This window comes from Triticum urartu, chromosome 1A (genome assembly GCF_056163025.1).
Source record: "Triticum urartu cultivar PI428250 chromosome 1A, HENAU_Tu73, whole genome shotgun sequence".
Classification (NCBI taxonomy): Eukaryota; Viridiplantae; Streptophyta; class Magnoliopsida; order Poales; family Poaceae; genus Triticum; species Triticum urartu.
This window is the reverse complement of record NC_141873.1, coordinates 493,008,863-493,032,794: the sequence shown is the minus strand read 5'-3', so window position 1 is coordinate 493,032,794 and position 23,932 is coordinate 493,008,863. Positions and strand designations below refer to the sequence as shown.

Genomic DNA, 23,932 nt, shown 5'->3' with positions numbered 1-23,932 from the left:
AAGTCCATCCCTGTGAAACTAGGCATTTTCAAACATGAAAATAGGGTCAGTTCATATCTTGTATCCATATATAGAGGAGTGTGAGCAGGCTTTTCTGTGACTAAAGCAGTAACTTCACTTAAGGGATAATTTTCCTTTCAGTCGTCAATTGTTTTTTAACACGGTACAATCAAAGTCACTCATATACACTCACCCTTATGAACATAGCAGGAATAAAATCTCGGAAAATGCGAGCACGAATGTCAAGTCTGGGACCTGAACTCTGATGGGCATTGAATACCACTATCCTCCTAACAATTCAACCACAGATTGGTTTGTGTATTGGAACGGTCTGCATCAAACTTCTTTTTTTGAGATCTTCTTCATCAAATATTAACATGTGGTTCGTCGCACTCCACCCTCAATGACGTCTCATTTCTCCGGTGGTGTCTTTTTCAAGGACCACCAGTCCACCACAGAAGCAGGCATTTTTTTTCAGCCACAGCAGAGTATGAGAGTACCGATAGACCGGGTAAAACTTTGTCTTGATCGCGACATGATCCACATGCAACTATTATACTATTGTAGGATAGATATGTTGGCGCCTTACATATCTGAACCTCCGTTACAAGGGCAAATGCATCATCCATTAGCCGAGTTCAGAAACGTGAAGCCTACAAGGTGCAAGAACAAAATAAAGACTGAACTGAACTCCATTTGGCATGTCGAGACAGGCGAACAAACTGTCTATTTATGCCTGATAACAACTTGCCGGTAGATGTACCCCGACGTTTCGAAATCTGGTTGGATCGACGATTCACAGAAAACTTGTAAAATTTGCATCCAAAGTTCCATTTTAACAGAGAATTCACCGGAAACTTTATTCAAACAAACGGTGAATTTCAGCATCCAGTTCTATATATATGCTTGTGCTCTGTTGTTCTTTTACATGCGTCGAGCTTCGCAGATCCTCTACAGAGAAGTTTAGTCAAGAAACTAACCAAACAAAACAAACAGAATGTTTCCCTAGTGGAAAAAAGAAGGGGAAGAAACAAGAAAGATGTTACATCACCTAGCTACGGAGATCTTTTCTTTTATTCACTCGATCATGTGGCGCCTAGAGCTACACCCCTGCGCTACCAGAAACTTCCGGTCCTTTGTTAGCGCCGCTCCTCTTGCCGGAGCGCGCGTAGAGGGCGGCGCAGAGCGCCGTCCCGACGGCGCACGTGAGGCCCCAGAGCAGGAAGGTGTCCCGGTAGCAGGCGGCGCCGACGCAGCGGTTGCCCCCGCGCGCCTCCCGCTGGTAGAGGAACCCGGCGAGGTAGCCGAAGCAGAGCGAGCCGACGGGGATGTTGGCCACCAGCACGTTGTGGTTCACCCCGAAGTTCTTGGTGCCGAACAGCTCGCTCGTCGCCGACACCGCCACCGACGTGATGGCGCCCGTGCACGTCCCGATCACCGCCGTGCTCGTGTACAGCAGCATGTCCCTCGGGTCCATCAGCAGGAAGAAGGCCCCGGCCATCGGCGCCATCAGCGACGCCATCGACGCCGTCCTCGATATCGAGTAGCCGCTCCTGCTCAAGTCAGAACATCATCTAGTCAGAATCTACTACCAAGTACAGTAATAATAAACAAAGACTACACAATATTCAAAGTGACGATGAAGAGAACAGAGCGAGTGAGGTGGGCTCACTTTGCGGTGTAGTAGTCCAGGAAGGCGGGAAGGAGGCGGCCGAAGAATCCGAAGGAGGACGACAGGGAGACCAGAGTGGAGGGGTCGCCGAGGCCGCGGGAGTCGGCGATCTGGCCCAGGTTGTTGAGGAAGACCAGGCCCAGCGTGCCACTGAACATGTAGCTGAAGAAGTACATCCAGAAGTCGAGCCTCCGTAGCAGCCCGAGGCCGCCGAGCTCCTCCTGACCTCCATGCTCCACGCTGCCGGCCTCCTTCACCTCCTCCTCCTCCTCCTTGACGTTGGTGGCCACCTCAATCTCCTTGTTGAGCCAGCACATGCCGTTCTCGCCGAGGTCGTGCACTCTGTGCACCCTCTTGTTGGCCGCCGCCCGTATCTTGGCCATGCTCTCCCGGACCCTCAGCGCCACCGGGATCAGGATCGGGACGGCGAGCATCACGTAGAGGCTGATCAGGTGCTCCTTGGACGAGACCCCGAGGGACTTGGACCCGATGCTGCCCACGACGGCGCACGCTCCGGTGGCCAGGGTGATGGCGAACATGGCGAAGAACCCGAAGTCGGTCCTCTTGCCGCTCCCGGGCTTCACCACCCGGAGCGACGGCACCACGAGGAGGGTGACGAGCATGGGCACGACGGCATTGAGGAGCAGGTACTTCTTGGCCTGGGGGTACTTCTTGGCCTGGGAGTAGCGGAGCCCCTTGAGCGTGTCTTCCATGGTGGTGTAGAACTTGGCGCTGAGGCCGAGGTAGCTGGTGGCGAGGCTGACGGCGACGCGGCTGTCGGAGGGGAAGTTGTTGATGCAGAGGAGGTAGCAGACGGTGTTGATCCAGCAGATGCCGTTGCCGGCGAGGGAGGTGAGCGCGAACAGGTGCCAGTAGGCGAGCCGGGGGCTGTCCAGGAACAGGAACTGCACGCCGTACCCCACGAGCCCGAAGGCGGCGCCGACGACGGCCACGAGCCAGAGAGGCACGTAGAGCGCGGCGACGCCGGCGAACCAGCCGAAGAGCTTCCCGGCGTCGGAGGCGAAGGCGAGGAAGTTGAGCTGCACCTGGGAGATGCCCTTGACCGTCTTGAGCTCCGACGAGTAGACGGGGAAGTCGGAGTTGGGGCCGTTGATGGTCTGCAGCCAGACGCTCCCCACCAGGCTCAGCCAGTGGACCGAGGTCGGAGACGACGGCATGGTTTTTGCTTCCCTCTCTCCCTGGCTGGCAAGCTACCGGCGCAGGCTAGCGGCTGGAGGCGTGGTACTTATGCGGCCTCCACGATCCACCGGACGGCGATAAACGCGCGATGGCGACGGCGCTCGACGGATGGACGGGTCGGCTTAACGGCTGTGGCCGGCCACGATGGATGGATCGATCGATGAGGATAGATCAGCGCTGCCTATGTGCTTTCCTAGTGTGCTCTCCAATTGATGTCTCCATTGTGGCCTGTGGCGCGCAGGTTATATAGTGCTCCGGGCCGTGGATCGTGTGACATGACATGACATGCTCCGGCCGGGATTGGCAACGTTGAAAAGATTGGTGGTAGGAGTGAGTGGTAAGCCGGGCGAGACCAGACGCTTTAGCAACGTACGTGAAGGATTCCAACTTGAGAAGGACTTCGGTACAACAACCCCCCCCCCCCCCCCCCCCCCAATAAACGTATAAGGGGTAGTATTGTCCATACTAAATTATGTATTAGTGTACCCGCCGTCCGTTCGTAGGGCCGGCCGGCCGTGTACGTCGCGCCCCGTACTCCCGCGTCGTACGCGTGCGGTTCGGTAGTGCGGTCGGGAAAGGAAAAAAAAAGTACGCCCCACCCCGACACCCCATCTCCGCGTACGAAACCCTAGCGGCATCAACGCCGCCGTGGTCCACCGCCGTCACGATGTCGGGCGGCGTCCGTAGTCACCCACGCGCCGTGAAACCGACACCCCATCCCCGCCTAGGAAACCCTAGCGGCATCAACGCCGCCGTGGTCCACCGCCGTCACGACGTCGACCCCGACGTGCCCGTCTAGTCGCGAGCACCGACGGCGTCCGTAGTCACCCACACGCCGTGTCGCCGGTGAAACGCACAGCGCTCCCGTGAACGTTCTGTCCTGGTACGCGCCCTCCACGACGTGGGTGGCAGCAACGCATCGGCGTCGACCCCAGGCGAGGACCCCTCGACGGCGCACAGTAGGTTAGGATGGCTCTTTTTGTTCTTTTTTTGATTTGTCCATTGCATTTTTGTGCATTTTTTTATGCAAAATGGTTCCCTACTTAGGTAAATAAGAGAGGAGAGTAGTGACCTCTTAATGACCTCATAATGATTTTGTATGTTCAAATTTGTATGCATGCCACATAGTCATGTCACTGTTGACGAATTTACTGTATTCGCGATGATGTTTTGTGGAATGTTGGCATTGATCTCACACCTTATTTGTATGTGCATAGATGGAGCGAGTAACCGGATACGCCAGTGATGATTCCGGTAGCGATAATGGATCCTCGTCATTGAATGCGAACCAACCTCTCGGAAACAACTATATGAGTCAGGATGAATCGTACAGTGGTAATGTAAGTGCCTTCAATGTTGACCAAAACATATTGAATACAAACTAGTTATTTGACACTAACATGTCCTTTTAAATTTGTACAGCTACATGGCAATGCTGACGATGAAGAATATGATATAGATGCACAATTTTATGCAGATAGTGTGAGCCAGGTATGTTGAAAAAATTGTAGAGAAATGATTGACATTAAAATTGTATGACCACTTATGTTACTTTACATGTGCACAGATAAATGCTAATGGTGACAATGAGCGTAATAATATAGATGATGACAATGCCGAGAGCGAGGTCGATGCATCTCGTAGTGTGAGCGGTAGCCAAGTAAGTTCTTTACATTATTTATGGTTAGTAACAATACAAGAACAGATTGACATGCAAGGTTATATGTCATATTTTGCAGGGAGGTGTTGATGGTCCTAGCGGGAATGATGAGCACAGCGATGATGATCAGTTTGACCTTGACATGTCCTATGATGAATATCAGCAAGAGTCATTTGATAGGCATTGGGCAGTGATGGTAAAGACATTCAGATCATTAGATGAGGTGTACACGTTCTACAACAAGCACGCGAGAGAACATGGGTTCAGCATTAGGAAGGACTCGCTAAAATTTTCAAAGGATCGCGCAAGGACTCCGCGCTTGAGGAGGTATCTCTGTTCCGCCGCAGGAAAACGACAGGCCAAGTTCTGTACCATGGAAGGCCGGACCCGCAGGCTTAGACCGGAGAGTCGATTCTTATGCGAAGCCCATTTGACAGTTAAGCTTGATAAAAAGCTCAATCTTTGGTATGTCAGCAGTTTCTCCGATGATCACAGCCACACTCTTGCACGACCGGACGAAGTCCCTTTCCTCCGATCTCATAATCAGATCAAAGCATTTGAGAGAGCTAAGATCTTAGCTATGGCTGGAGCTGGGATAAGAAAACATATCATTTTTGACAACATCATTAGCAGGTATGGGTCGTATGCAAAGTCACCATTTCAGAGGACAAAGCTGTATAACATGTGCTATAGGGAGAAGATGAAATTGCTTGCACAAGGTGATGCTGATACTGCCGTAGGAATCATGTTGACCAGAAAGGACAGAGATCCAGACTTCTTCTTTGAGCACACGGTTGACACTGAAGGCAGGCTCCAAAACCTCTTCTGGTGTGATTCGCAGTCACGCCGGGATTATCTAGACTATGGTGATGTTGTTGTGTTCGATAGCACATACAAGATGAACATGTATGGAATGCCGTTCATCCCTTTTGTGGGTCTGAACAACCACCGTTGCACTACGGTATTCGCCTGCGCCATTGTTTCAGACGAGAATGAGGCTACATATGTTTGGTTGCTTAACACGTTCTTGAAAGCTAACTGTCAGAAGAGGCCCAAATCTGTAATTACAGATGGAGATGCAGCGATGATAAGGGCTATTAGGAAGGTGCTTTCTGACGTGTGGCATCGTCTATGTTCATGGCATATTGAAAAGAATATGCAGAAACACCTCAACCACAAGTCATTGAAGGAGTTTAGGGCATTATTGTACTATGCCACTACACATAAGGTTTTTCAGGAGAGATGGGCCGCGTTTGTGCGCAAATGGCAGACGGAGAAAACGAAAACATGGCTCCATAGGATGTACAGGAAGAGGACGCTTTGGGCTGCATCATATTTGTCTGGTGGGTTTTTCCTTGGTATGCGCAGTAATCAGAGGAGTGAGAGTCTGAACTCCAGCCTGCACCTTCATCTTGACTATGGTATGACGATCGTTGACATGATTGTACACTACGAGAATTGTATTGTTCGCCTCCGTGAGAATGAAGCTTATGATGACTACACGGCCTCACAGACTCTTCCAGTAACAGTGACTGAGTGTTAGGCCATTGAGTCGTATGCTGCGAAAGCATTCACGCAGGCAAACTTTTATATGTTGCAACAAGATATGAAGAAGGTACAGGAGCTTGAGGTAATTGATAGACTGACAGGGGCCGATAGTCAGAGATTTGTGGTTGCGTGGAAGAATAACAGGGATCACAGATTTAATGTGGACTATACGCCAGGTAACTCGGCAGAAACTATAAAGTGCAGTTGTCGAAGTATGACTCGCAAAGGGCTTCCTTGCAAGCATATTATTCATGTTTTGAATGCACTGAACTTACCTGTGATACCCAAGTGTTGTGTCCTGCGAAGATTCTCAAAAAAAGTACGAGCTGGACTGCCCGTGAAGCGCACCAGCGATTTGTTTGCGTGGGGTTGGTCGAGTGGTGAGGACAGATCTAGATATAGTGAGTTGACCATCAAATCTTCAGAAGCATGTCATGTCGCATGCAGTAATACTTTCTTATTCGACAAGTTGATGGCAGCTCTGGATGATATTATAGTGAATAAGGACATTCAGGGAAATGAAGATGATATTCAGCGAAGCTTCGTGAACAATAATCCATTTGAGCCTAACCGAGATCATATTCTGGTTCGTGATCCAGTAAAGGTTTCCACCAAGGGCGCACCTAAGCAGAACAGTAGAGGTCACGGTAAGGGTGGCCCAGATGTGACAAAAAATGAGAGGCCTAAAGCATTTGACGAGAAATCTGGACGAAAATGTAGCATATGCAGCGGCTCAGGTCATAACAGGAGCACATGCAGCAAAAATGAAGAGTATGTCTATTATTTGCTTATGTCAGTTTTGTTGTTTCATTAACGGTGCATTGATTCTCATATTTTTTTGTATGCAGCAACTGGGCTTGAATACAGAAGGTGAGGACGGTGCATCTGTTTTACTACTTCCATTTGTACGTAACTGTATGTCTTTTTGCTTTGTTTATGTTAGTTCCGTTGATTCATCTACCTTACATTGATTCTCATAATTTTTTATTTATTCTATGCAGTAGTTGGGCTTGAAGACTCAAGTGAAGACGATGCAAGTGTTTTACCTCTTCCATTTATATGAAAAACATTTGTTAAATTTATGTTCGTGTTGAGTATTTTATATGTGTGAAACAAGATTATTGCCTACAGAAGACCGTTGTCATTTGAGACTTGTTATTTTCTGTCCACTACAATAAAATTACTGTGGTGACAATTGTTATGTTGAGACATCATTGTTGTTGATATAAATATTCACTATTCATTGTTTATATTATGAATTCTGCATGTATTTACTACAGTCCCGTCGGCTGTCAAATATATTAAAATAAGAGAAGTACTCTGCGAACTGTTGTTGAAAAAAAAATGAAAAAAATGCCCGCCCGTCTCCACAGCGTGTCTTAGTAAGCCCGTCGTTATTAAGCCCAACGGGCGACTACAACAGGCGTTTCGGAGCACGTCGTGGAAACCAGACCCAACAGGGCAGCATCGACGCGACACATTGACGGGGTAGTAATTAGAGGAGTTCAATGTGCCGACGGGAGCTGAGTATATAAACTGGTCGTCGTCGCCTTCGGCTGGCGAGGTGGGACTAAACTAGTTAGTTTCCCTGGCGCGGCGTCTCAGCGGGGGTAACTGGGCCGGCCCACGGTGCGTCGAGCCGTCGAGAAGACCGCGCCGTCCATTGCCTTTTTGGGCCGACCCACGTCGCGTGTGGCTGTGTCCACGTCGCCCCGCGGCCGATGCAAGTTTAGTCCCACCTCGCCGGCCGAAGGGGATGACGACCAGCTTATATACTCAGCTCCCATCGGCACATTGAACTCCTCTGATTACTACCCGTCGACGGGCTTACTAAGACATGCTGTGGACGGGCAGGCAATTTTTTTATATAAAATATTTTTTACGCTTTTCTAAACTAGACTAACACCCAGTGTGCTGTAAACCAAGTTTTTGCTAATAAAGTAACACGCAGTGTGCTGCCATAGTTTAGTGTACAAAAACTTAACGACGACATGATTACATGATTACATATAACTATTCGGCAACAAAAAAATCATGTAAACAAAAAAAAGACTGATTATATAATATTTATGAAACAAAATATCATGTGGACATAAAAAACATTTGGAAAAGTGCCGAGTCTATTACATATAACTATTCGGAAGCAGAGTCTATTACATAAAATTTATAAGCAAGTGCGCAAAGCGTTTGGAAAATATAGTCCTCCAGTACCACCCAATCACATGCAAAACTCCTCCGTGCCGCATCTATTTCTTCTTCTTTGATATCCGAATAACTTTGTTTTTCACTTCATCAAGCTTGTTTCTTTCCGAAAAGATAAGTTGCACAATCATTAACTCTCTCGAATCATCAATTGAGCTCTGAAAAAAAAATGGTGTTAGCACAGCGTTCATTGTACATCGTAGTCCAAACATGACTTGCGTACCTGTGAAAATAAGCCTGTCCATTTGTCACCATCCCAATATTGAAAGCATCGAAGGAGAAATATTCCACACGAATTTCTAGTGCATACAATTTACGAAGATTAAATATCTACTGTACATACAAGACCGACATTCTGTCAGAGTAAGAACTCACCCATCATGTTGTTTTGGCATGTCATGCGTTTTAATAGGCCAATTGGAAACATCCGGATAATTCACAATTCCGGTTACATTTGCTTCTTGGATATCTTCTGCTAGTTGTTTTCTCTAAAGATATGATAAACATGGTGGAAAGAATGTCATTCAGTGTAATAAAGAAAACGAATGTTACCAAATGCACATTTGAAAGTTAAACCTACCAGGTCCTCAACGAGTTCTCTAGTAACACTGTCAAGTTTTTCGGTCATCAACGAGGCAAAAACCTGAAACTCTCTCTTCCCGCTATGCATGACGACAGTAATCCAGTGATTATTTTGCTTGTTTAAAGAAATGTAAGTCTGCATCACAAGGACCATAAAACACAATCATCACATACTATCGTATGTATGTACCGTGTTAACAATCAAACTTACCTTTGATTTTTTGAAATACTCGTCCTCACATCTGTTCACGGGTCCATTACTATGCGACTCTGCTTCATAATCGTTACCGGCGGTCTTCTTTCTGGATCTAATGTGAAGCAACCAATGTATCCTCCAAGTTGTCAACATGAAATGATCATCATTAACTTTGTCGACCAAAAATGATGAGTATGCATTAATTACCTATAAATATTGTGTTAGATTTAACAATGGTATTTTCGAATCAATTGTAAAACAATATATGAAATTAACTTACGTCGCCACTTAGCCACTCATGGTTAATAATCTGACAAGCTCTCCGCACAGTGAGACCTTCTTCCATGCCATCATTGAAAATTTCTGTTTTGGCATGTTTTTGTGAATACTCATGCGCGCGCACGTACTTGATGGACGCTTTCACCACATCATACTCATCACCAGATTTCTTAACACCACCATTTTGGAACAATTCTGTAACGCACAACTCAAATAATTATAAACGCAAATACATAAATAATTATTACGCAATAACAATTGGAAACACAAAAAACTTACTTCCTTTGGCAGAACGTTTTGCACGTTTGTTCGGTTTAGGGACCACATAAGGAGACTTGACATGTTGTGATCCTTTGCGCTTGCGCCTGCCAGTAACCTCCTCCACTTCCTCTTGCACTCCTTGAGAACCAAGCGCATGCGATGCGATTTCGTCCGTCTCTAAAGATGTGGCAGCTTTTTCATCTGATACTTCTGGTACTTGGATAGGATCATCCATATCACCCTTGAAACTATCGCAGTACTCAGGTGTGCAGTAAAAAGGTGTGTTTCCACTAGAAGTTACATCAACGCCATCATCATCCTTTTGCAAATTCATTTTGGAAGGTGTGCGGAACCGGTCTGAATCATCTTTTTGATATACAAACTCTTTTTTCGGACGTCCACCATCGTTTGAAGACTCATTAATGCCTCCGTATAGATTCTCTTCGTCCTCTTGCAGGTTACTGGGTTTGTAGGAGACGCCGGTTTTGTTCAGTTTCTCAATCATCCTCTGCAAGAAAACATTTCATCTTAGTTCTTCAATTCAGTGATGGACATTAAAGTGACGTGCTCAAGTGTTACCTGTGCGCATAACTCTGGCAAACGAAGCATTTCCTTCCGAAGCTCATTCATCTCACTCAAAATCCGGTCCATAGTAGGCTTCTGGCTCGAAGCCTCCGAGGTACTGCCCTCTTTCCTCGTTCCAGTAACGTTAGATTTTTTGCTACTAGCTTTCTTGGTTTTTTGAGCTTCTTCTTCCGCAATTTTTTTCAGCCTATACTCCTCTGTAATGTTGTCATCAATCTACAAGTGCAACAAGAGAATTATACATACAAACCATATGCACACTTTACTTTATTTCATAAATGTAAAAAAACATGATTACTAGGATTACCATCCCAACACCACGACCATATTCATAGTCGTATTTGTCTCTTCTCACAGCCATATCTTCCGTCCAGTTCCTCATCAGCGGGCTCAACAATGCCAACGGATCATATTTTGGACCGGTGATTGGTTGCACCTTCTCCCAGTATAGGTACTGCAAAACACATAAACTAATTAAATTACATGTTCTTCCGTGACATTTTATAACAAAAGTGTTGAAATTAATAAATACAACGTACTTGCAAAAGGGCGAGGTTCCTCTGGGGCCACTGCCTAACATGGCCGTCCTGCAGAAGCTTACCAATCTCCGATAAACAGAATCGTGAAGTGAATGCATTCCAGTTGAACTTCCTTATAAACTTAATATTTTGCACTAAGGCATAGTATTTTTTCGGAACGTATTCATGAGACACTGGAGCAACTATAGTTCCTAAGAGAACTAGAAATGTCATCCGAATAAAGTCATCATCAGTGCTCTTATTCTTCACAATCTTTTCTATGAGATCATCAATCATGATCTTACCATTTTTCTTGCTAACAAAACTAACAGGTATTTTTTTGGTTGCTTTTTCTCCTTCAGTACTAAGAAACCCAAAAACACCCACTCCATTGTTTTTCCAACCAAATATGGAGTACACATCATCAGAACTTAGTGAAATAAGAGCTTTACATCCAGCAGTACTTCCAGAACTCTCTTCAACCATGAATTTTTTGCTACTCAGATTGTAACCTTGGAATAAAAAGTGAAGCAAAAAATCACGCATCTTTATCGATGGTATTCTAAACATGCCCTGCATATCCGTTTCATAAAACCTGAATTTCTGACTGGGTGACAGTTTGTCAACTAGGCTAACCCACTTTTGAACAGAACATGGAATCACACCGTCAATATTCATACTGCATCAAATAGATTTCTGTCACATACCATCATACTGCTATGAGCCTCGTCGTATAAAAAACTGGAAAAAAAACCTTCATGACGGCGACGGTGGGAGAGGCACCGGCGGCGTATAGAGGGCGACGGGTCAGGGGACGCAAGCCGGCGCGGGCGCACCGACGACGTTTGTACGGTGGGGCGACGGTGGGAGAGGCACTGGCAGCGTATAGAGGGCGACGGGTCAGGTCAGGACAGGCCGGCGCGGCCGCACCGACGCCGTTTTGGAGTGTGGGGCGACGGGCGTCGTACGCTGGCAGCACGTGCAGATCGCGGCGGCGGCGAGACGGGCTGACGTAGAAGGAAAATTTGCATGCACGTCGGCTAATGACGTCGCCCGAGCGCTGATTGCGGCGTCATTGTTAGTGGGATGGCCCCATGCACGCATGCGCGTCGGTTAGCGAGACGGACGGCATTTTTTTGTGCAGGGCCTCTTTTTTTAACTAAATAAAATAGGCACATTTTTTTAACTGTATCAAATTTTTTTACCTTAACCAATTTTTTTTAACTTAGCCAAACGTGCCCAATTTTATTAAGTTAATCAAATAGGCTCTTTTTTTAACTTAGCCAAACGCGCCCAATTTTTTTCCACGTGCTACTGTGCCCTAGCAGGGCACGCACGCAAATATTTGTTCCGTTTCGAGTCTGTATGGATTTTCTACGATTTTCTGGGCCGAAAACCCAGAAAATACTGTCCGGACGTGACGCAACGTGCGTTCGTTGTCGGATTTCGATCATTTTGGCCGTGGGGTGCCCGGGTGGGGCCCCACACGCGCTGGCAAAAGTTGGGTGCAATCCGTCAAACCGCTCAGGTACTTGCTGTGGAAGGGGGTGGTTTCGGTATGGCCGGAGGAGACCCTCGGTCGCACGTCTCCGCTTCGCATCCGCCAAACGTGCCCAATTTTTTTTCATGTGCTACTGTGCCCTAGCAGGGCACGCACGCAAAAATTTGTCCCGTTTCGAGTCCGTATGGATTTTCTATGATTTTCCGGGCCGAAAACCCAGAAAATACTGCCCGGACGTGACGCAACGTGCGTTCGTTGTCGGATTTCGTTCATTTTGGCCGTGGGGTGCCCGGGTGGGGCCCCACACGCACTGGCAAAAGTTGGGTGCAATCCGTCAAACCGCTCAGGTACTTGCTGTGGAAGGGGGTGGTTTCGGTATGGCCGGAGGGAACCCTCGGTCGCACGTTTCCGCTTCGCATCCGCCAAACGTGCCCAATATTTTTCCACGTGCTACTGTGCCCTAGCAGGGCACGCACGCAAAAATTTGTCCCGTTTCGAGTCCGTATGGATTTTCTACGATTTTCTGGGCCGAAAACCCAGAAAATACTGCTCGGACGTGACGCAACGTGCGTTCGTTATCGAATTTCGTTCATTTTGGCCGTGGGGTGCCCGGGTGGGGCCCCACACGCGCTGGAAAAAGTTGGATGCAATCCATCAAACCGCTCAGGTACTTGCTATGGAAGGGGGTGGTTTCGGTATGGCCGGAGGGGACCCTCGGTCGCACGTCTCCGCTTCGCATCCGCCAAATGTGCCCAATTTTTTTCCACGTGCTACTGTGCCCTAGCAGGGCATGCATGCAAAAATGTGTCCCGTTTCGAGACCGTATGGATTTTCTACGATTTTCTGGGCCGAAAACCCAGAAAATACTGCCCGGACGTGACGCAACGTGCGTTCGTTGTCGGATTTAGTTCATTTCGGCCGTGGGGTGCCCGGGTGGGGCCCCACACGCGCTGGCAAAAGTTGGGTGCAATCCGTCAAACCGCTCAGGTACTTGCTGTGGAAGGGGGTGGTTTCGGTATGGCCGGAGGGGACCCTCGGTCGCACGTCTCCGCTTCGCATCCGCCAAACGTGCCCAATTTTTTTTCCACGTGCTACTGTGCCCTAGCCGGGCACGCACACAAAAATTTGTCCGTTTCGAGTCCGTATGGATTTTCTACGATTATCCGGGCCGAAAACCCAGAAAATACTGCCCAGACGTGACGCAACATGCGTTCGTTGTCGGATTTCGTTCATTTTGGCCGTGGGGTGCCCGGGTGGGGCCCCACACGCGCTGGCAAAAGTTGGGTGCAATCCGTCAAACTGCTCAGGTACTTGCTGTGGAAGGGGGTGGTTTCGGTATGGCCGGAGGGGACCCTCGGTCGCACGTCTCCGCTTCGCATCCGGCAAACATGCCCAATTTTTTTCCACGTGCTACTGTGCCCTAGCAGGGCACGCACGCAAAAATTTGTCCCGTTTCGAGTCCGTATGGATTTTCTACGATTTTCCGGGCCGAAAACCCAGAAAATACTGCCCGGACGTGACGCAACGTGCGTTCGTTGTCGGATTTCGTTCATTTTGGCCGTAGGGTGCCCGGGTGGGGCCCCACACACGCTGGCAAAAGTTGGGTGCAATCCGTCAAACCGCTCAGGTACTTGCTGTGGAAGGGAGTGGTTTCGGTATGGCCGGAGGGGACCCTCGGTCGCACGTCTCCGCTTCGCATCCGCCAAATGTGCCCAATTTTTTTCCACGTGCTACTGTGCCCTAGCAGGGCACGCACGCAAAAATTTGTCCCCTTTCGAGTCCGTATGGATTTTCTACGATTTTCCGGGCCGAAAACCCAGAAAATACTGCCCGGACGTGACGCAACGTGCGTTCATTGTCGGATTTCGTTCATTTTGGCCGTGGGGTCCCCGGGTGGGGCCCCACACGCGCTGGAAAAATTTGGGTGCAATCCGTCAAACCGCTCAAGTACTTGCTGTGGAAGGGGGTGGTTTCGGTATGGCCGGAGGGGACCCTCGGTCGCACGTCTCCGCTTCGCATCCGCCAAACGTGCCCAATTTTTTTCGACGTGCTACTGTGCCCTAGCAGGGCACGCACGCAAAAATTTGTCCCGTTTCGAGTCCGTATGGATTTTCTACGATTTTCCGGGCCGAAAACCCAAAAAATACTGCCCGGACGTGACGCAACGTGCGTTCGTTGTCGGATTTTGTTCATTTTGGCCGTGGGGTGCCCGGGTGGGGCCCCACACACGCTGGCAAAAGTTGGGTGCAATCCGTCAAACCGCTCAGGTACTTGCTGTGGAAGGGGGTGGTTTCGGTATGGCCGGAGGGGACCCTCGGTCGCACGTCTCCGCTTCGCATCTGCCAAACGTGCCCAATTTTTTTCCACGTGCTACTGTGCCCTAGCAGGGCACGCACGCAAAAATTTGTCCCGTTTCGAGTCAGTATGGATTTTCTACGATTTTCCGGGCCGAAAACCCAGAAAATACTGCCCGGACGTGACGCAACGTGCGTTCGTTGTCGGATTTCGTTCATTTTGGCCGTGGGGTGCCCGGGTGGGGCCCCACACGCGCTGGCAAAAGTTGGGTGCAATCCGTCAAACCGCTCAGGTACTTGCTGTGGAAGGGGGTGGTTTCGGTATGGCCGGAGAGGACCCTCGGTCGCACGTCTCCGCTTCGCATCCGCCAAACGTGCCCAATTTTTTTCCACGTGCTACTGTGCCCTAGCAGGGCACGCACGCAAAAATTTGTCCCGTTTCGAGTCCGTATGGATTTTCTACGATTTTCCGGGCCGAAAACCCAGAAAATACTGCCCGGACGTGACGCAACGTGCGTTCGTTGTCGGATTCGTTCATTTTGGCCGTGGGGTGCCCGGGTGGGGCCCCACACACGCTGGCGAAAGTTGGGTGCAATCCGTCAAACCGCTCAGGTGCTTGCTGTGGAAGGGGGTGGTTTCGGTATGGCCGGAGGGGACCCTCGGTCGCACGTCTCCGCTTCGCATCCGCCAAACGTGCCCAATTTTTTTCCACGTGTTAATGTGCCCTAGCAGGGCACGCACGCAAAATTTTGTCCCATTTCGAGTCCGTATGGATTTTTTACAATTTTCCAGGCCGAAAACCCAGAAAATACTGCCCGGACGTGACGCAACGTGCGTTCGTTGTCGGATTTTGTTCATTTTGGCCGTGTGGTGCCCGGGTGGGGCCCCACACGCGCTGGCAAAAGTTGGATGCAATCCGTCAAACCGCTCAGGTACTTGCTGTGGAAGGGGGTGGTTTCGGTATGGCCGGAGGGGACCCTCGGTCGCACGTCTCCGCTTCGCATCCGCCAAACATGCCCAATTTTTTTCCACGTGCTACTGTGCCCTAGAAGGGCACGCACGCAAAAATTTGTCCCGTTTCGAGTCCGTATGGATTTTCTACGATTTTCCGGGCCGAAAACCCAGAAAATACTGCCCGGACGTGACGCAACGTGCGTTCGTTGTCGGATTTCGTTCATTTTGGCCGTGGGGTGCCCGGGTGGGGCCCCACACACGCTGGCAAAAGTTGGGTGCAATCCGTCAAACCGCTCAGGTACTTGCTGTGGAAGGGGGTGGTTTCGGTATGGCCGGAGGGAACCTTCGGTCGCACGTCTCCGCTTCGCATCCGCCAAACGTGCCCAATTTTTTTCCACGTGCTACTGTCCCTAGCAGGGCACGCACGCAAAAATTTGTCCCGTTTCGAGTCCGTATGGATTTTCTACGATTTTCCGGGCCGAAAACCCAGAAAATATTGCCCGGACGTGACGCAACGTGCGTTCGTTGTCGGATTTCGTTCATAAATTTAAATAATTTAAAAATATTTATGAATCTTTTTAATTTAACAAATTCTTGTATTCATATATAACAAATTCATATATGTTAACAAATTCTTGTATTCATATATGTTAATGAATTCTTGTATTTTATTTGTTATATCTCACTTTTTTAATTCTTGTATTTTATTCATATATGTTAAAAAAATAAAAAATAAATTCTTGTATTCATATATTTTAATTTTGTTATTCATATATAAAACAAAAAATATAACAAATTCTTGTATTCATATATGTTAATGAATTTAAAAATATTCTCTGATTCATAAATGTTAATGAATTTAATAATATTTCAGAAAATGTTAATGATTAAAATATCTCACCTTTTTAATTTTTTTTGTTTTTTATTTGTTGTATTTTTTATTTCAAAATTTCAATTTTTTCATCCACCGGCTTTACTATATGGACATATTTAAACAAAATCTGAACATTTCTAAAACACTTTATAAACATTTAGATACACTTTTTATTTTTTATTTTATGTGTTTTCATGATTTTTTTATTCTACAATTTTTCGATAATTGCATACCTTATTCTGTGCTATGTATATTCGATGCAAATTTTTTAAATATATTGTGAACATTTTTATGCATGGGTTGGAAAATTTTCAATTTTTCTCAAAATAAGCGTTCAATATTTAGCTAATTTTTTGAACAAACTTTGAAGACAAATTTAAACAAGACTCGAACAAACTAGATTGAACATAGAGATATTTTACATAGTCCATTCAACAATACCGAAACCAAATGAGTTTTTTCGAACCTAAACTATACATAGTTCATACTTAGAACATTTAAAAAAAAACTACTCCTCCTCCTCGTCGGTAGCCAACAGATCGACGACCTCCGCACCGTCACCGCCGTCACCCCCGCCGTCGTCGTCATCGTCGTCGCTGACCTGGGCTAACCGCTCCCAGTCGATGACGTCGTCGTCCGACGACTCCGACGCCTCCGCCTCCGCCTGCGGGACCACTGGCGGAATCGCCGTCGCCGCCTGGATCGCTGCCGCCTGCTCGGCGGCCTCCCTTGCAGCCGCCGCCGCTGCAGCCGCCGACGCGCGCAGGGCGACGAGGTAACCCGGCGTATCGTCGGGATCGCCGTCCTCCCGAAGAACCAAATGCTCCGGCGGCAGTTCCACCTCCGGCGGGGCGGGGGGATCGGCGGGCACCGGCGCAGGTGGTGGAGGAGCCCGACGGCCGCGCGCTGCTGGACGGGGGCGCGGGACAAGAAGGCGGCGACGGTCGCCGATGAGGTCAGGCGTGACGCCGGACTCCGCCAGCCGGTACGCGCCGATGACGGCGGCGTAGTCTTTGCCGTCCCAGAACGCATGACGGCCCGCGATGTTGTTGCGGCCGCCGGTCCACTTCTCCTCCGCGGTGGCGCTGGGCCAGCGCGTCGGGTAGCCGTCCTTGTCGAGTTTCCAGTCGTGCGGAAGACGGCAACCCGGCGGCACGAGGAGCCCGAACCGGTAAAGCTCCTCCGTCTCCGGCGTGCTCAGGCTCGACGGCCACGCGCTGGGTCCGTCGTCGCCGCCGGTGCCGGAGCTGCTGCCGCCGTGGAACGACATGTCGCCGGCGGCCTTTTGGGAGGTGGAGACGGGAGAGGAGCGGTGTTTGCGGCGACGGGCGGACGGGGGTGAGATTTATAGGGAGACGGCGGGGCAGCGGGCGGACGGGTGGTTGGGCTATCAATTCGACGGCAGTTGAGGGCGGCGGCGCGGCAGACGAGGGGACGGGGCGGCGGGGCGGCGGACGAGGGACGGACGGGACGGGGCGGCGGGCCGCAGTACACGCGTCACGACGCGCTTTCACCGGGCGACGCGCGGTTTGACCACCGACGCGCTTGACCATCGACGCGATAAAAATAACGTACGTCGCCAAAAAAAAAAAGCGTACACGTACGTACGTCGACGGGCCGCGCGGGTACGTCGCGGGGACGGGACTGGGGGAGGGGCAGGGACAATGATCATCTTACCCTTTTTTAAGTTTTCAGACGAAAGGGTATAGGACGATCTGGACCGTTGATGTTTTCAGAGGGGTTGTACCGAAGAAGAAGTATTCCAACTTTCTAGGTTCTGGCTCACATGCACTCATGGGAGCCGCGGCCCACGTTTGGACCGACGCCCATAGACCGGCCGGACGCCGGCGCCGGGAGTCTGACCGGCGAACGTACGTGTTGGGCTGAGAGGTCGCTGATCCAGAGAGTAGCAATGCATCGTATCAGGCATCAGCTGTCAAATTAAGCAGGGGATGAGGCATGCCAGAGACGGCAAAAACTTGGGGCCACTGCATCATGGCTAGCGAGAATCGAGGTGGCCGCCCTGTAGGCGTCGTGTGCTCATGCTCATGCATCCGATCATGGTTTCGTGCGGGACACGTGTGCATGTATTGCATGCAGGCCTACCAGGGTGGGTCGACGTTCGACGTTGCTCTTTGCACGTTTCTGCAGACAAGAAGACGATGGCCCCATGTGCTGGACATGTGTTCAGTCTCTGCTGATGTGCATTGGGTTAAACTTGTCAGCAATCTTACGTGTCGTTTCACTCGCTCCGTCACTCACTTCAAAGGACTTTCGACTTGGATTCTCGTAGTACGTACGTCTACGTACCCAGATGGCGGCTGCCACACGTGCCAATTACGCAGCTATTCTCTCTCTCTCTCTTTTAACACGCAGAAGGGTCCAGAAGGACCCAAAACGCTGCAGAAGGGCAACTCTCCAACGCCGTGCATTAAAAACCCGCCAATGTCTGGTCCGTGCTGTCCGGACATGTTAGATCATCCAAAATCGTGCATCAAACGTCCGCAGCATGATTCGGGACGTTCGAAATCACATAAACCGGAAGCAAAGTCGGGGCAGGTTTGCGAGCTCCGGGACATATGCCACGTAAGCCTCTGACACTCACGGACCACACAAAAATCTCACTTGAAGCCCTAGTTTTCCTACTATGTCCCGTCCCCTTACTATGTATCAGCGTATTCTAAGACCAACACCATTGTTGTACCAGTCACTCTGCTGCCTAAGCCTTGCCGGACTTCCGCCTCCATTCCACCCCTGGTCCAGGTGTCGTCCAGGTACCCTCCGCCCCTCGACATTTGTGTCCATGGCGGACACGCTCAGCAAATGTTCGGTCAAATGCCATAGCCAAATTTATTGACATTATGTTGTTTACTTTCAAGCCATACGATGGTTTTGGATGAGAAGTACTTCTACTCTGAGTTCATTGATACGTCCTCGTCAAATGAGGACGGATATGAGAATGAAACAAAGATGATGGATACGACTATTGAAGAATATGTCCGAACAAGTTGAATTTCAAATTTGAACTATTTTTTGGGAAAGTACATGTTGGATAGTAATATTTGTATTTGAATTATTGTTGCATCGGAATATTTGCACAACATGATTATGCACGAAGGATGATATTTCTTTTATTATTTTTGCGTGCTCTGGATATAGGAAAAAAACAGGGGTGAACAGTTGGTGCACCGGGTTAGATGGCCGCCCCCTAAGCGCTATTTGTAGACACGTCCAAACGTTATGTGGACGTTTGGTGTGTCTGATTTGATGCACAATCTTGGAGACGCCCTTACATTTACCTTCATAATTTACTTTGAGCACCAGGACCCCAAACTAACAACAAAACACGACACGTCCTCATTTTTTTTACAAAAGAACCCCAGATTGCAAAGCTTGATAGGAATTCAGTCCCTGGGAACCTCCTCCCAGATCCAGGCTTACCGCCATAGGGGACTACACCACTTGGGTCGGGGAACTCTCCGCTACACCCACTCCAAGGTCTACAACCTCCCATTCGACTTTGTGCCGGGAGGTAAAGAGACCACATTGCCAAGTGGTTGCAATTCGACCAAGTGATGTAATATCGAGGAAGTAGAGGCCGACTGCCGCCATGGAACGTGTAGTAGCCTCAATCCAAACACCGTTGGGACAAGGACAAGGATCAAACTGCATTGACAGCTAGAATGTGAACTGAGATCGCCCTAGGATCCTCTTCTCTTCCATCTCCACGATGGCCAAAGAAGGACAACAGAAGCGGTGACATGAACCTCAAATCTAGATGGCCTATGAGCTATTTAAGGGAGGGGGCAGGGGCAAAGAAATCATCTTTTAGCACACGATCCGACCGACGAAGCACCACCGAAAGAAGAATCCCCATCTAGAGTGTAAGGGCATTTCCCTACTTTGTGTTTTGGATGATGATGACAACTCTTTGTTGGTCTAATCTTGTGCTAAGTGCTTCAGGTTCTCGGTGGTTAGGCTTTCATTGGATAGCTATTATCTCTGGAAGGAAAAGATCAAAGACGGAGTTTTTCTTCGCTTTTTATCTCTTTCGTCGTAGGGAACCCGTACTATTAAGAGGGAATCCACATTGGAAAGAGTTGGGGGAATCTTTTCACGTACACTTTCCTCACCCCTCTATTGCCTTCCTTAGTTGTGAGAGAGCTCTTCCCTTCTTATCCTACTGCTTACTGTGGCTTCCCAGCGGTCGTACCGCTCTCTAGGAGCGGTTGTACCGCTGGTTCTTGACGCTTACCAGTTTTGTTCGAGCGGTTGTACCGCTGCTTCCGGGCAGTGGCACCGCCAACATGCTCAGCAATGACTAGGGCGGTTGTTCCGGCCAAGTACCGGTCAGACTTCTGTTTTGATGTGGTACTCGGGCGGTGGTGGCTCGGTTGTACCGGTACCACCGGTGCCCGGAGCGGTTGTACTGCTCAGGACTTAGCCACCCCGAGCGTTCAAGGCCAAGCGGTTGCACCGGTCCTGTACCGCTCGACTACCACACTCAGGGGTGACTCCCTACTGTTTCTATGCGGTAGTTGAGCGGTGGCTGGGCGGTTGGTCCGGTTGTTCTCTTAAACCGGTACTACCGCCTGGTCGCCCGGTTGTACCGCCTGGTAGGGTTCTGCACGTAAACCGTGAGTCCCGGTTGTACGGGACAAGGAGCGGTTGTGCCGCTGTAGTACAGAAAACGCAGTAACGGTTTGATTTTTAGGGTTGCTATATAAGGGTGCTTCTTCCACCTACCTTACCTACCTTTGACCTCTCTCACTCCACCATTAATGCTACTCAAGCTCTCTTGCCTGATCTCTCTCTCTAGCCACTCAAACTTGTTGATTTGTTAGGGATTGAAGGAGGAGACCTAGATCTACACTTCCACCAAAGGATATTTGCTTCCCCCATACTTTCTTGTGTGGATTTTGTTACTCTTGGGTGTTTGAGCACCCTAGACGGTTGAAGGCACCTCGGAGCCATGTTCCATTGTGGTGAAGCTCCGCGGTTTCGTTGAGAGCCTCCAATTAAGTTGTGGAGAGAGCCCCAACCTTGTTTGTAAAGGTCCGGTTGCCGCCTCCAAGGGCACCAATATTGGAATCACGACATCTTGCATTGTGTGAGGGCGTGAGGAGAATACGGTGGCCCTAGTGGCTTCTTGGGGAGCATTGTGCCTCCACACCGCTCCAACGGAGACGTACTTCCCCTCAAAAGGAAGGAACTTCGGTAACACATCCTCGTCTTCATCGGCTCCACTCTTGGTTATCTCGTCCCTTTACTTGTGCAAGCTTATTTGTGTTATATACCTTGCTTGCTTGTGTGCTTGTTGTTGTTGCATCATATAGGTTGCCCACCTAGTTGCATATCTAGACAACCTACTTTGATGCAAAGGTTAATTTGGTAAAGAAAAGCTAAAAAAATTTGGTTGCCTATTCACCCCCCCTCTAGTCAATTATATCGATCCTTTCAGTTGGTATCAGAGCCTTGTCTCTTTACTAAGGACTTTGTCGTCCGAAGAGTATGGTTGACACCATAGACGGTGTGGAGGAGCACTCCGGTGTGAATCCGATCTCGTCTACGGGCGATGGGGAAACCGTGGTCTCTCGTGAGGAATTCAATGTGGCCTTGGAAACATTGAAAACCTTCATGACGGCCGAGGTTGAAAGCATGTTTAATAAATTCATAGAAGGGCTTAAACTATCCACCGCACCTTTGAAAGTGGGTGATCCCATTTACTAGGTGACGGATGCTAACTCCGACAAGGGGGATGCTATTAGTGAAAAAGCTCCTTCGTCTAGTGGTAAGAATGGCACCGGCATCTTTGCCCATGTGGAACCTCCACTTGTGTATGGTGGACCGATTCCCTCTACTCATTTGAATCATGCCGGTCCTCCCCCTAAGATTGTGAAAAATGAGGACTTTGATTCTTGGGTTTATCGCTTTAAGCGTCATTTAAATCATGTGAATACTAATCTTTGGAGAATCATTGAAGAAGGTTTCTATCCGCATGACTCAAGCAACTTCACCCCTAGAGAAGCCACGGATAATCAATTCAATGAGAATGCTCTCTTCATCATCCAAGATGCAATTCCACCCGAAGATCTCCCTCATCTTCGGCCCTACGCCGTGGCCAAAGATGCATGGCTTTGTGTTGTCTCCCTCTACCGAGGAAGCGCAAGCATTCAACGCTCCAACTATGAAGTAGTTCAAGATGAAGCCGATGAGTTTGCAATGAAAGAAGATGAAGAACCTCGCGAGCTTTATCGGAGAGTAACAAAACTCATGGTCTCACTCCGAGATCATGGGAGCAAGGACACGGATGACAATTGGATCAAGCGCAAATTCCTCAAGGCAATGATGCCTTACCACAAGGCCATGTCCTCCGTCATTCGTCAGAGGCCGGACTTCCACACTTTGTCCTCAAGTGAAATGTTGGATGAGTTTGTGGCCATGAGAATCTTGGACAAGACCGCCGACAATGCGGTGCTACGTTCTCAAAGAGCAAAGAAGCCCAACCTTGCATTAAAGGCCAGGGTTAGTGTGGAAGAAGAGGACGACGAAGAAGAAGAGGAGAGCAACCCCGAAGATACAAAGTATGCCAATCATGAACACATGGCTCTTGCTTCAAGGCAATGTTGGAGCAAGAAAAACTCTAGGCCCAACTTCAACAAGAACAACTCAGGTGGCACGAAGGGCAAGCAAATGTGAGGACTTGCTATAATTGTGGCAATGTGAGCCATTTTGTTGTGGAGTGCCCGTATGAGAAGCGGGAAGACAATGGTGGCAAGCTCATCTGAAAGGATAAAGCCAAGTCTTTCCCAAAAAAGAGCAACTTCACCAAGAAGACTCTTCCCAAAGCGTTGGTGGTACAAGAAGAGTACAATGATGATGATGATGATGATGAGGATGAGTTGGTTGCCATGGCCTCCGTTGCCATTGCAACAACTCCACGAGTGTCACTCTTCGACTCACCCAATGAGAGCATTACCGCCAAGTGCCTCATGGCTAAAGCCACCAACAAGGTAACTCCCAACATCAAAACTACCATCATTAATAATCCTTCTTTGACGGATTGCATTGATGAACATGATGGACCTAATGTGGAGGAGAATGAGTTTGAGTCCTTTATGGGCAAACTCAAGGGCAAATCCAAGAAGCACTTCGTTGCTCTCTTGGAACAACTTGGTGAAGCCAATGACATGATCGAAGCTCATGAAGATGCCATCTCTAAGATGGAGGGGCATAGCACTACAAAAAAAATACACTTACGTGATGATACGTGTTTGTCACAGTAGGTCGCTTTTTTTGTCATGCATGTACATCCATGACAAATTTATGACAGAATCAAGATAGTCATACATGTGCTGTCGTAGAAGTGTTCCATGACATTACCAAAATTATCATCACGGAAGTGTCCACTTTCATGACGATAAATCACGCGTCACAGAAGTACTTTCGTCAAGGGTGACCGACACGTGGCATCCACCGTAACGGAACACCGTTAAGCTATCGGGTCGGGTTTTGGATCCGATAACCCATTAACAGCCCCGACCAATGAGGATTTTCCATGTGTAAAATCATCATTGGCTGGAGGAAACACGTGTCGGCTCATCAT

The 23,932-nt window shown here is 48.8% G+C and overlaps 4 protein-coding genes across 4 annotated transcripts; 1 reads left to right on the top strand and 3 right to left on the bottom strand.

The window, feature by feature from the left end:
- Nucleotides 1-858: 858 nt before the first annotated feature.
- Nucleotides 859-3,092, bottom strand: LOC125521523 (protein NUCLEAR FUSION DEFECTIVE 4-like). The gene is made up of 2 exons (XM_048686579.2): nucleotides 1,673-3,092; nucleotides 859-1,553 (listed from the first exon to the last, which is right to left on the bottom strand). Exons 1-2 carry the CDS (start codon nucleotides 2,848-2,850, stop codon nucleotides 1,103-1,105), a joined length of 1,629 nt encoding a protein of 542 aa, XP_048542536.2. The 5' UTR covers nucleotides 2,851-3,092; the 3' UTR covers nucleotides 859-1,102.
- A 447-nt stretch (nucleotides 3,093-3,539) lies between these two features.
- Nucleotides 3,540-6,075, top strand: LOC147991907 (protein FAR1-RELATED SEQUENCE 5-like). The gene is made up of 5 exons (XM_087538863.1): nucleotides 3,540-3,665; nucleotides 4,090-4,212; nucleotides 4,295-4,363; nucleotides 4,440-4,532; nucleotides 4,612-6,075. The coding sequence occupies exons 1-5, from the start codon at nucleotides 3,540-3,542 to the stop codon at nucleotides 6,073-6,075; spliced, it is 1,875 nt and encodes a 624-aa protein (XP_087394989.1).
- A 2,251-nt stretch (nucleotides 6,076-8,326) lies between these two features.
- LOC147991906 (uncharacterized) lies at nucleotides 8,327-9,213 on the bottom strand. The gene is made up of 5 exons (XM_087539297.1): nucleotides 9,076-9,213; nucleotides 8,863-9,000; nucleotides 8,658-8,770; nucleotides 8,506-8,581; nucleotides 8,327-8,440 (listed from the first exon to the last, which is right to left on the bottom strand). Exons 1-5 carry the CDS (start codon nucleotides 9,211-9,213, stop codon nucleotides 8,327-8,329), a joined length of 579 nt encoding a protein of 192 aa, XP_087395423.1.
- A 915-nt stretch (nucleotides 9,214-10,128) lies between these two features.
- Nucleotides 10,129-11,000, bottom strand: LOC147991905 (uncharacterized). Its single transcript, XM_087539296.1, has 3 exons — nucleotides 10,725-11,000; nucleotides 10,493-10,639; nucleotides 10,129-10,401 (listed from the first exon to the last, which is right to left on the bottom strand). The coding sequence occupies exons 1-3, from the start codon at nucleotides 10,998-11,000 to the stop codon at nucleotides 10,129-10,131; spliced, it is 696 nt and encodes a 231-aa protein (XP_087395422.1).
- Nucleotides 11,001-23,932: the final 12,932 nt, after the last annotated feature.

Bases quoted from the DNA above. Each gene is read 5' to 3' on its own strand.
- LOC147991907 (XM_087538863.1), top strand. From the start codon at position 3,540: ATGTCGGGCGGCGTCCGTAGTCACCCACGCGCCGTGAAACCGACACCC. The intron at 4,213-4,294 runs GTAAGTGCCTTC...AAATTTGTACAG, and splicing joins ATGAATCGTACAGTGGTAAT to CTACATGGCAATGCTGACGA. The intron at 4,364-4,439 runs GTATGTTGAAAA...ACATGTGCACAG, and splicing joins ATGCAGATAGTGTGAGCCAG to ATAAATGCTAATGGTGACAA.
- LOC147991906 (XM_087539297.1), bottom strand. From the start codon at position 9,213: ATGTTGACAACTTGGAGGATACATTGGTTGCTTCACATTAGATCCAGA. The intron at 9,001-9,075 runs GTAAGTTTGATT...CTTGTGATGCAG, and splicing joins AGTATTTCAAAAAATCAAAG to ACTTACATTTCTTTAAACAA. The intron at 8,582-8,657 runs GTGAGTTCTTAC...TGTATGCACTAG, and splicing joins ATGCCAAAACAACATGATGG to AAATTCGTGTGGAATATTTC.
- LOC147991905 (XM_087539296.1), bottom strand. From the start codon at position 11,000: ATGATTGATGATCTCATAGAAAAGATTGTGAAGAATAAGAGCACTGAT. The intron at 10,640-10,724 runs GTACGTTGTATT...TGTGTTTTGCAG, and splicing joins GGAACCTCGCCCTTTTGCAA to TACCTATACTGGGAGAAGGT. The intron at 10,402-10,492 runs GTAATCCTAGTA...TTGCACTTGTAG, and splicing joins ATGGTCGTGGTGTTGGGATG to ATTGATGACAACATTACAGA.
- LOC125521523 (XM_048686579.2), bottom strand. From the start codon at position 2,850: ATGCCGTCGTCTCCGACCTCGGTCCACTGGCTGAGCCTGGTGGGGAGC. The intron at 1,554-1,672 runs GTGAGCCCACCT...TGACTTGAGCAG, and splicing joins CTGGACTACTACACCGCAAA to GAGCGGCTACTCGATATCGA.